Consider the following 12,621-nt stretch of genomic DNA (forward strand, 5'->3'; position numbering starts at 1 on the left):
GTCACAACCACAAGTCTGACAAAACTATGTTTTGAACGAGACTGACTTTATGGCCAAAATGATCCGATTTACACTTTGTAGTCAATTATGACAGAATAATATTTTTGGGGGACTCATATCGATGTTTTCTAAAGGAGAAGTTGGTTTTTAGGGGCAGTTGCTCTTTAATGGGCTACATTGCATTGTAATATATAGTATTAATTTGATCAACTATAATGTTATTCCCTAGAGAAAAAGAAGAGAGTGTGTTCTGTGTTGATGCATAAGACACCTCACCTGCCTCCTATGTCAACTAAGGAGATAAATCAATTTGGGCTTTTTTTCATGGCAGGGTACCTGTCCCATGTGTTATAAATGAGCCTGACCTGGTGTGTATGTGTATGTGTGTGTGTGTGTGTGTGTGTGTGTGTGTGTGTGTGTGTGTGTGTGTGTGTGTGTGTGTGTGTGTGTGTGTGTGTGTGTGCGTGCGTGCGTGCGTGCGTGCGTGTGTGCGTGCGTGCCTGTGTGTGTGAGTGAGTCAACCCTGAAGGCAGTCTTTCTGTAGAGGTCATTTGCCACTTCTTCCATTACCCATGTGACAGCCTTTAGAAATTGCCTCCTAAAAATAGCTCTGCAGTGTGTCTGTGTATGTGCACAACATTACATACAGAAACCCACCAGGCAGGAAACTCTTCGCCTGGCAAATACTGTTTCCTGATCTGGTGACCCCAGCAATCTCTGCCACTGGCATTTCCTGTCTCCAGATCTGGAACCTGGGCACAACCCTTATCTCAGGAAGAACTGTTGGCACTGGTGTTCTAAAGCTTGTTCAAAATAGCAGATAATGGCGCCGGAGGGGTTGGCTGCCGTTTTACAGGCTCCTAACCAACTGTGCTATTTAGTTCGTTTTTTCGCATTGTTTGTAACTAATTTTGTACATAATATTGCTGCTACCGTATCTTATGACCGAAAAGAGATTCTGGACATCAGAACAGCAATTACTCAACCTCGAACTGGACAAATATTTATTTCTTTAATGAGTGTGACACGAAGGATATTCTGCTTTGTCGAGACAAGGCCCAAATCCCCATCATCCGTGTGAAGAAAAGACGGAGAAATTCGCCGACAAGTAGGTAAGCCATCACTACCCTCATTATTATTGGCCAACATGCAATCATTGGAAAACAAACTGGACGATCTACGATTAAGACTATTCTACCAACGGGCCATTTCACTGAGACATGGCTAAACGATGACACAGATAATATAGAGCTGACTGGCTTCTCTTTGCATCGGCAGGATAGAGCAGCTACGTATTGTAAGAGGAGGTGTGTCTATTTGTCAATAACTGCTGGTGCGCAATGTTTAATATTAAAGAAATCTTGAGGTATCGCTCTCTTGAGGTAGAATACCTCATGATAAGCTGTAGACAACTCTATCAACCAATAGAGTTCTCCTCTATATTATTCGTAGAGGTATATTTACCACCCAAAACTGATGCTGGCACTAAGACCGCACTCAATGAGCTGTATAGGCCATAAGCAAACAAGAAAATGCTCATCCAGAAGCGGCACTCCTAGTGTCACATGCCACATGTGCAACAAGAGGAAAGCATCAATACAGGACTAAGATTGAATCGCACTACACCGGCTCTGACGCTCGTCGGATGTGGCAGGACTTGAAAACTATTACGTACTACAAAGGGAAACCCAGTCACGAGCTGCCCAGTAACACGAGCCTGCCATATGAGCTAAATGACTTTATGCTTGCTTCGAGGCAAGCAACACTGAAGCATGCATGACAGCACCTGCTGTTCCGGACAACTGTGTAATCACGCACTCTGTAGCCGATGTGAGCAAGACCATTAAACAGGTCAACATTCACAAAGCCGCAGGACCAGACAGATTACCAGGACATGTACTCAAAGCATGCACGGACCAACTGGAAAGTGTCTTCACTGACATTTTCAACCTCTCCCTGACCGAGTCTGTAATACTTACATGTTTCAAACAGACCACCATAGTCCCTGTGCCCAAGAAAGCGAAATAACCTACCTAAATGATGAGCGCCCCATAGCACTCACGTTGTTACCCATGAAGTGCTTTGAAAGGTTGGTCATGGCTCACATCAACACTATCATGCCGGAAACCCTAGACCCACTCCAATTCGCATACCGCCCCAACAGATCCACAGATCACGCAATCTCAATCGCACTCCACACTGCCCTTTACCACCTGGACAAAAGGAACACTTATGTGAGAATGCTGTTCACTGACTACAGCTCAGCGTTCAACACCATAGTGCCCTCAAAGCTCATCAATAAGCTAAGGACCATGGGACTAAACACCTCAACTCTGCAACTGGATCCTGGACTTCCTGATGGGCTGCCCCCAGGTGGTAAGGGTAGGCAAAAACACATCTGCCATGCTGATCCACAACACTGGGAACTCTCAGGGGTGCGTGCTTAGTCAACTCCTGTACTCCCTGTTCACCCACGACTGCGTGGCCAAGCATGACTCCAACACCATCATTAAGTTTATGCAACAGTGGTAGGCCTGATCACCAACAACGATGAGAGAGCCTATAGGGAGGAGGTCAGAGACCTGGCAGTGTGGTGCCAGGACAACAACCTCTCCCTCAATGTGAGCAAGACAAAGGAGCTGATCGTTGACTATAGGAAAAGGAGGGCCAAATAGGACCCCATTAACAATGATGGGGCTGTAGTGGAGCGGGTCAAGAGTTTCAAGTTCCTTGGTGTCCACATCACCAACAAACTATGATGGTCCAAACACACCAAGACAGTTGTGAAGAGGGCACGACAACAGCTTTTCCCCCTCAGGAGACTGAAAAGATTTGGCATGGGTCCCCAGATCCTCAAAGTTTTACAGCTACATCATCGAGAGCATCCTGACCGCCTGGTATGGCAACTGCTCGGCATCTGACCGTCAGGCACTACAGAGGGTAGTGCGTACTGCCCAGTACATCACTGGGGCCAAGTTTCCTGACATCCAGGACCTATATACTAGGCGGTGTCAGAGGAAGGCCCTAAAATTTTTTAAGTCTCCAGTCACCCAAGTTATAGACTGTTCTCTCTGCTACCGCACGGCAAGCGTTACAGGAGCGCCAAGTCTAGGACCAAAAGGCTCCTTAACAGCTTCTACCCCCAAGCCATAAGACTGCTGAACAATTAATCAAATGGCCACCCGGACTATTTACATTGACAACCCTCCCTCCACCCCATTTATTTTTACACTGCTGCTACTCGCTGTTTATTATCATCTATGCATAGTCGCTTAACAAATTACCTCGACTAATCTGTACCCTCACACATTGACTTGGTACCGGTACACCCTATATATAGCCTCGTTATTGTTATGTAATTTTCTTGTGTTACTTTTGATTTTATTACATTTTCTTAACTCTTTCTTGAACTGCATTGTTGGTTAAGGGCTTGTAAGTAAGCATTTCACGGTAAGGTCTACACCTGTCGTATTCGGCGCATGTGACAAATAACATTTGATTTGAAGGAAATAGTACAGTGCCATGGTGATTTCAAAGAGGGCAAGAGTGAGCATGTGAGCACAAACCATGACTTTAGCAGGAATGTCACGACTCCTACCGAAGGTAGCTCCCCTTCCTGCTCGGGTGGTGCTCAGCGGTCGTCGTCACCTGCCTACTAGCTGCCACTGATTCCCTTTTTTCCCCTTTCTGTTTATTGGTTTCACCTGTTTTGTGTTAGGCTGATTAGTCGGGTTATTTTAGCCAGTAGGCCCGCCTGCTCTGTGTGCGGGATTGTTTGTGTGTTGCATCTGTGCACGCTTGTGTCTGACGTGTTTCGGTCGTGGGTTTTTCCGGACTGTTTCAGACCCCAGTGTTTGGGGCATTTGTTTTGTGTGCGCCCTGTATTTTCTTGGGGTGGCTTATGTTCGCCGTGTGTGCAAATAAAGCACTACCCTGTACTCTCTGCTTCCTGCGCCTGACTTCGCACCCACTACACCCAGAGCCTTACAAGGAAACATTTTATTTCAGCTGATCCTGGAGCTGCACAAATTGGATGTATATATTAAATGTCCAACGCCAAGTCTACAGTATACTGTAGGCTATGTGTGTGTGTTGGCTTAAGCGCCTGTCCCTCTTTGACCTGACATAGTACATGACATATCTTAAACTACTCATCCTGTATACTCAACTCATCCTAAAATATGTACCTTTCAGGCCTCAATCTATGATGATATTGTATCTGAAGGGGTATCTGTATCTCAAAGGTAAAAGAGGGCCTATTATGCTGAACGAGGATAGTTTTTCCTTTCTCTACATAAAATCTCATACAAAATTGACAAACTGGAAGTTCTGACACACGGCACAGTACAACAGTCAAATATCAGAAACAAATTTCAAGCAGGACACTTGTAGTGCCTTTGGTCCATACTGTAAAGGCATACTGTAGGGCCTTTGGTCCACAGCATCCCCGATTGTAGGATAGTTGTGCCACATTTAGATCAGCTCCTGCCATCCTGAAGGGTTAGGGCATTAGCCTACAGTCTCACTTTAACGTGGAAACATTAGCATGCCAGCTAAGTTGAAAACAAATGATATAGGCTATCTACTAACTACTGATCTTGTTTTATTAATTCACTGATATAAAACTCCACCTACCAGCACGAACCTGTGTGCATGTGGGAACTTGCCCTTGACTAGTAGTTTAGTTATTTACAGTGTGTGACACATGCTGACTCTCCCGCTCTCTCTCCCGCTCTCTCTCTCTCTCTTGCTCTCTAGCTCTTACTCTCTCTCTCTCTCTCTCTCTAGCCCTTTCTCTCTCTCTTGCTCTCTAGCTCTTACTCTCTCTCTCTTTTGCTCTCTCTCTCTTGCTCTCTTGCTCTTGCTCTCTCTCTCTCTCTCTCTCGCGCTCTCTCTCGCGCTCTCTCTCGCGCTCTCTCTCTGCTTAGTTGCACACCATCATCTCTTTAAGCATTCTGGCCTGGGTTAAATGAAACAGTTAACATTTCAATGTGCATCCATTACCATATGGTTCAGTCTGTTCTGCATGTAACAGCCAACTAACTCCAAGCTCAGGGATATGTTAGGAGATGACATTACATCCATCTTGCACAATGTTTTAGATATTGCAAATACCTGCCACATTCAGATTTTTATGGGGAAGGATGTATTTTGGAAGGCTTTATTTTACAGTGCTGGTATTTATATTTATCTATCTACCAAAGGATACCACCAGCCAACACAGATCCAGTTTCCCACTGACCTAAACACGACCTCCAAACGATGTTGTCTTATGTTTTTACTGCTAATAACAACGATAATAGGATAAGGGCGTTTTCTTTACAGTGTTCACTGTCTTTCATAAGTTAAAATTATTCACATTAGGTAAAGAGAAAGGATCCCAAACCAAATCTATGAGTTGCAGATATCAGGTTTGGAGTGCAGGTTTGTTGATTTTTGATATTTTAAGCAATGAATGGAAAGAAGTACAGTATCTAGATTTTTTTTAAGGATTCCGTATCTAGTACAGAGTGATTCAACACAATGGGGATCTCTCTGAATACTCATAGTCGGTTTTCTTCTCCTCACACTTTCAGATATAAAGTGAAGATAGACTTTTCCTTCACAATGACACAGTTACCTACACTACATGACCAAAAGTATGTGGACACCTGCTCGTCGAACATCTCATTACAAAATCATGGGCATTAATATGGAGTTGGTCCCCCCTTTGCTTCCGAGTGGCGCAGCGGTCTAAGGCACTGCATCTCAGTGCAAGAGGCGTCACTGCAGTTCCTGGTTCGTGACTGGGAATTGGCCCAGCGTCGTCCGGGTTTGGCCGGGGTAGGCCGTCAATGTAAATAAGAATTTGTTCTTAACTGACTTGCTTAGTTAAATAAAGATTACATTTATACAATTTTTTTACAACAAAAATAACAGCCTCCACTCTTCTGGGAAGGCTTTTTACTAGATGATGGAACATTGCTGCGGGGGCTTGCTTCCACTCAGCCACAAGAGCATTAGTGAGGTCGGGCACTGATGTTGGGCAATTAGGCCTGGCTGGCAGTCAGCGTTCCAATTCATCCCAAAGGTGTTCGATGGGGTTGAGGTCAGGGCTCTGTGCAGGCCAGTCAAGATCTTCTACACCAATTTCGACAAACCATATCTGTATGGACCTCGCTTTGTGCACGGGGGCATTGTCATGCTGAAACAGGAAAGGTCCTTCCCCAAACTGTTTCCACAAAGTTGGAAGCACATCGTCTAGAATGTCATTGTATCGTTAAGATTTCCTTTCACTGGAACTAAGGGGCCTAGCCCGAACCATGTAAAACAGCCCCAGACCATTATTCCTCCTCCACCAAACTTTACAGTTGACACTTTGCATTGGGGCAGGTAGCGTTCTCCTGGCATCCGCCAAACCCAGATTTGTCCGTTGGACTGCCAGATGGTGAAGATTGATTCATCACACCAGAGAACGTGTTTCCACTACCCCAGAGTCCAATGGTGGCAAGCTTTACACCACTCCAGCCGACACTTGGCATTGCGCATGGTGATCTTAGGCTTGTGTGCGGCTGCTCGGCCATGGAAACCTATTTCATGAAGCTCTTGACGAACAGTTACTGTTCTGATGTTGCTTCCAGAGGCAGTGTTGCAACTGAGGACAGACAATTTTTACGCGCTACGCGCTTCAGCACTCGCCGGTCCCATTCTGTGAGCTTGTGTGGCCTACCACTTCACGGCTGAGCCATTGTTGCTCCTAGACGTTTCCACTTCATAATAACAGCACTTACAGCTATTCAGTAAGGCCATTCTAGTGCCAGTGTTTGTGTATGGAGATTGAATGGCCTTGTGCTCAATTTTATACACCTGTCAGAAACGGGTGTGGCTGAAATAGCCGAATCCACTCATTTGAAGGGGTGTCCACATACTTTTGTATATATAGTGTACACACTGATCTTCGGTGTGTAGATATTCCTGCTGTTTGTGATAAACGACATCCATCATTCGCACATACATTTACACTCAAAGTACAATTGTCATTTTCTTCCACCCTCTCATCCCTGACTGCAATGACAAAAACACAGTGTCCAATTACTAAGTCAACATGTCTGCTATGATCACCCCAAACCTGGGTCTCTCTTTCTGTAGATCTCCCAGATGGGTTGATTAAAATCTCTGTGGTCATGACAGCTTTATCAAGGTTAATCCTGTAGCCTGGTTCCCTGGGCTATTCCTGTTCTAAACGAGCAGTCTAACTGATACTGACAGCTATTCAGATGCCAGGCCTAGGATGGCTTTAATCTTCAAAAGAAGGAGTCCTCCTACTGGCAAGCACAGATGAAGGTATTTTCCACATTGGAACTCTTACTCCTGTATGTGTTTAAATAAGAGGAAGCACACAGGGAGAGAGAGAGAGAGAGAGAGAGAGAGAGAGAGAGAGAGAGAGAGAGAGAGAGAGAGAGAGAGAGAGAGAGAGAGAGAGAGAGAGAGAGAGAGAGAGAGAGAGAGAGAGAGAGAGAGAGAGAGAGAGAGAGAGAGAGAGAGAGAGAGAGAGAAAGAGAGAGAGAGAAAGAGAGAGAGAGAGAGAGAGAGAGAGAGAGAGAGAGAGAGAGAGAGAGAGAGAGAGAGAGAGAGAGAGATAGAGAGAGAGAGAGAGAGAGAGAGAGAGAGAGAAAGAGAGAGAGATAAAGAGGGAGAGGGATAGAGAGATGAAGAGGGAGAGGGATACTGAGTGCCAATTGAGGAGCATTGTTGTATATTTGCACTGATTATTAGTGTCCAATTGAGCGTGTGTCCAATTTGCCCCCTGGCATTGCTGAGCAAAAACAACATTATGCCATTTCACCAATCTGTCTCTCCATTTATGTTCCCATCACATTTGGGTTTTAATAGAGATACTGATGCAAGAGCACTAGAAAAGTGTCATTGAAATCCACTCTACAATGCTTTTTATTTGTTGCAACTGCAAATTGTTTATGATTGCAAATTATATCCACAGACAAGATGAGTTTGCACCTCAGTCGTGAAAATGGAAAACAGCATTAAGTATATGCAACACAAAGAGTCCGGTAGATTTAAATGTTTAAATGTCAGGCTGTTGCTAAAAACAGAAAACATGATCTAACAACTTTTACATAAATTGCTCGATACCTTTACATAAATCACAAACTATAAATAAACAATCTAAAACAAGATCTAAAGCAAACAAATAGACTTGAGCTAATTATCACTGATTGGGGTAGTCAGTCCTGAAAAAATAACACAAACCTGGGAAAATTGTATCACTGTCAACTGATGGACAACTCACCACCAGAATAACATCTTTAATACATGCAATAATAACCTTCACATCTCCTCTCTCTATCTACAATAATATCACTTGGCTGCAGGAGTGATAGGTCTAATCCGTGGGGAAGAACTTCCGGGGTCACCTGCACAGAGCGTGGCCTTGCTCAGACCCAGTCCACACTGTGCCAACACTCATTAGCCATGTTTCCATAGAGACAGTAGAAGAGTAGCTGCAGCTTTCGCAACAACTACTGGGGATCCTAATAAAATACCAAATACCAAAAGACCACCTCAGGAGCATGTGCTGTTTGACCAGAACCCTAAAAGCCTTTATTTCTGGAATCCAATATATCTCTCTCCCTCCCCCCTCTCTCTCTTGCTGCCCAGAAGAGCTAGGCTACACATTGCACTATTCAAACAGAGGATAGTGCTGGTGATGTGGATGTTGCTTGGACATTAAAACAATACAAATCAGGAACAAATAGAGCAATATGCCAAGTAGACGGATATCATAAGCAAAACTGCTGTATAAGACCTATTTTTCCCATGTTTTGAAAGAAACAAGCATAAAAAAGGAAAGAATACTGCATAATATTATTGTATGCAATTCCTGACCACAAACCAATAATTTGAATAACTTCAAAGATTGACAAAGTGACCCCTGCATAAAGTGCATCTGTCAATAAAACACAGCGCATCAACATCAACCATAGACGCTGCATGCATCATAATCCACAATGGTATTTTCATTTTACAACGCTGTAGCCTGCATGGTCAAAACACACTATGTGAAGCCGTTCAAAAGCCTAGATAGAGATAGTGCTCTCAGCTCACACAAGGGTGTATTGTAGAACATCATTGATTTATATTTGTAATGGACATCATACCATGGAACAGGTGCTCTCTCTAGAACCAGTCACGCCTCAGTTGTGTTAAAATGCATTTGTACACCTCCCTCACTGCCTTAATGTATTCTCTGTGGCAAACAATGACTGCCTCATTCAGCCCTTCAGCACTGCCACAAAATGGTTTTCCTGTCATCTTTGGTTGATGCATTGCCCTCTCTCCCCTCAGTTTACATGCATGTGTCCACTTTTCATTCCCTCCCGGAACCCTCCCTCCAGCCGTCCATCCGTCCATCTTTAAAAAGACCCTCTAAATGCCCCAATTTTCTCTCTGACTTCATTCTACCCCCCCCCCCCACACACACACACACACACACACACACACACACACACACACACACACACACACACACACACACACACACACACACACACACACACACCCCTCACACACACACACCCTTCTTGTATTCGCTAAGTGTTCAGGCAGCCCCAACCCAAAATAACATTTGCCTCTTATATATCCATCCATATTTTGTAGGAATTACAGGCCAATCACCTTTGCATTGTGTAAAACAAAAGGAGTGGGTTAAACTGTTTCAGTGGGAACAGAGGGAAATGGGCGATAAGGGGCTTGCCTCAACTGTTTTATTTTTTTTCCTGATGCCTCCATGTTTGTACTTGTAATACGGCGGGTGTAACGCCATAAAAAAATTTTTTTAAAAGACAGCACCAACCTAGTTGTTTCCTTTTTAAGTATTATCTCAAAGGATACCGGACTGATTGTACATAAATAAACAGATTATCTCGTGCAAAAATGAATTTACTTAATCCCTAGATGTTACTGCATTTTATTTTTTATATAAAACATTAATTGGCCTATTGCATCTCCCATATAGCAAACAAGCATCCTTTTTTTCAATGAATCAATATACCGTATGTGGTTAGGAGAAATCATTACATTTTATTAAGTGGTACACTATTTAAGTGTAATTCACATGTGATTATGCTGTTATGAATGAATATATGGAATTAGTAATTGTATTGATGTAAGTATGCAAATTAGCTACAATAATCCCTAATTGGTAATTATGAAGAAAAATAAATATTTGATATCAATTTAAACATGAAGTTAATCTTCTAAACAGTTTAAAAAATAAATCAAAATACACAATATCACTAAATTTCATTAGATTCAAAATTCAAAAAAGTACAATTAGACCAAACTGAAATAAGGTTACTTATTATTGAAGTCTAACCTGAGAAAAGTATCAAAATGATACAAGCATTTAGCTAGTATTTTCATATAAAGCCATCAGGGGAAAGAAAATATAAGCATCAGCCCATATACACTGCCTATGCACTGTTACACTATTCTAGAAATGTCTTACTATCAAATATTCTTACTATCAAAGAAAAAGTGGAGTCTATAATGTTTTATTCCGTGTTTTTAAATTAGTGTTTTCACATAGTTGTAACCAGCTATAGGCATTAGGTAATTAACCTGGATGTGACTGGCAGGCATAGCACAGCCGGTAGAGTACTTCTGCTGCTGCCCAATCCAACCTCGCTCTCCCCTTGGCCTCTCAGGACATAGCATCAGCCCTTAACTATTTCATTTTCTCACAAAATCAATTATATTATTCCGAAAATAATCAACACAGAGCTTGTAGGCCATATCTGGTAAGTTTTGTTCAGAGGTAAATTAACATAAATAAATTAAGTTCATTTTAGATAGCACAACTCACCATTCAAGATGCACTGGAAAAAGATGATAGCCAATATCCACATGCCCCGCTCCGTTCAATATCCAAGCTATGCTTTTTCTTCTTTTCACTCCACACACTTTCTTCCTTAATATTCTTTATATTTCTTCAATATGTCAATAGCAATTGACGATGATCTGTACAAATCAGTCTCTATCTCTCTCTCTCTCTCTCTCTCTCTCTCTAGGTTGGGAAGAGGAGGTATGAGCTTCTGGTGATTGTGTTTTGGTAAGAGCTGAGATCGAACTGTAGGCCTACGTCTCCCTTGAAGTGGCTACGCGGTGCCTTAGTGCAGCCTTCCCGGCGTCTGGGCGCGATACTCTGCGGGATTCGCCTTTCTTGAGCTCTGGTCCAGGTGAGTGCTGCTGAGTCAGAGCGGAGACTGGAGGCTGAAGACGCGACACGAGGAGGGTTAAGCGCAATATGCACAGGTGGAATTCCCAAAGAAAATAAAGAATTAAGTAAAAAAATCGAATTTCAAAAGAATGAAAACACTATGAATAAATAATTAAACAAAAAAAGTTTCCAGTGACCAAAATCATAAAGTTGGATTTGTAAAAAAAGAACGTATGAATTTTGAAGCAGGAGGCAATAGTTGTTGGCTGAAGCCTAGTGAAAACTAATTTCCTTTTCACCGCCTCTCTCCATCCAACAAGCAACAAGCACACGCATCTTCCCGCATCCGTACAAATCACACTGGTCCCTGCGCTAACCCTCCCTGGCTCAGAGCATTATGGAATAACCCTAGCCTCCTCCGCAGCCGCTTTTCTTCTTCATTGCCTTAAAGGTGCAGCAGCTCGCCACTCCATCCCTTCAGCTGAGCGCTAGATTTCATGCAGGGGCTTGTCTCCACTCCTTATGAGAGACAGGATACCAAGGTGTCCATTCAGGGTAAAGGAAATTAATATTGCCTACATTAAAATAATCAAGTGATTCTTAGCCCAATGATTATTCTAATCCACTCCAGCCCCGAAAAAACCCTAAATGATCTCAATGTGAAGGCATCAAGTCATGTCCTTTAATGTGTTTTCTGTATAATTTATGAGCCCCGCGGGCGTGTAGGGATTCAGCCAGCCTTTGACTGCATTTATTAATTGACCTTGACAAATATGAGCAGCGGCCTTCCTCGCACCAGGGGCGTCAACAGCAGCCATGTCAGGAACCCCTGCTCGTGCGACTAGGGAGACCACACAGGAGATGTATCCAATCCATCAGCCGATAGCCTAGCCAACTATACGCTCAAAATGGTCGGTGAATGGTTGGATAAGAATAGCCTCCACTGCGGCATGTCAATGTTGTCGAAGTGCCATAGCCTCAGCCGACTCACCTCAGCCTCACTCTCACCAGCAAAAAAAATACTGTTTTCTTTTGTCACGTGCTGCACATCTTCCCGCGGTTTCCCTCCTGTCAAGTTTTGAGGTTCGTGAAAATTGCCTTTCAAAGCTGCGAGCCAACATATTGAACACAATGCAACATGGGAAGGCCTATACAGCAATCACGAACTGTGATCTGGTAAAATAGGCCTGCATTGTTTGTAATTTTAAAAATACTTGAAATACATGGCTTACAAGGGTTTTAAGTTTGAGCAGGTTCTCTTGTGTATTTCTGATCCACAGACAACCACTCAATCCTCACAACAGATCAGCACCATGAGCAATGCTTTTTAATTGAACCTCTGGGATTGCTTCAAAAGGTTACTATTTGAAAGGCCAGTACTAAGAGAGTAGACATCATTCTCACAC

At 43.2% G+C, this 12,621-nt stretch overlaps 1 protein-coding gene across 4 annotated transcripts in view; it reads right to left on the bottom strand.

The window, feature by feature from the left end:
• The window catches only part of dscama (Down syndrome cell adhesion molecule a), a 180,140-nt gene extending 167,935 nt beyond the window's left edge, over positions 1–12,205 (bottom strand). For 3 of the 4 annotated variants that reach the window (XM_045717100.1, XM_014197410.2, XM_014197409.2), the window contains exon 1: positions 10,862–12,204. In XM_045717100.1, the coding sequence (XP_045573056.1) occupies positions 10,862–10,904 (43 nt within the window). In that variant the 5' untranslated portion in view covers positions 10,905–12,204. Of the gene's footprint in view, positions 1–10,861 lie in introns of all 4 variants that reach the window. The other variant, XM_014197411.2, reaches the window with a different exon arrangement.
• Between the last annotated feature and the right edge of the window lie 416 nt (positions 12,206–12,621).

Source organism: Salmo salar, chromosome ssa04 (genome assembly GCF_905237065.1).
Source record: "Salmo salar chromosome ssa04, Ssal_v3.1, whole genome shotgun sequence".
NCBI lineage: Eukaryota > Metazoa > Chordata > Actinopteri > Salmoniformes > Salmonidae > Salmo > Salmo salar.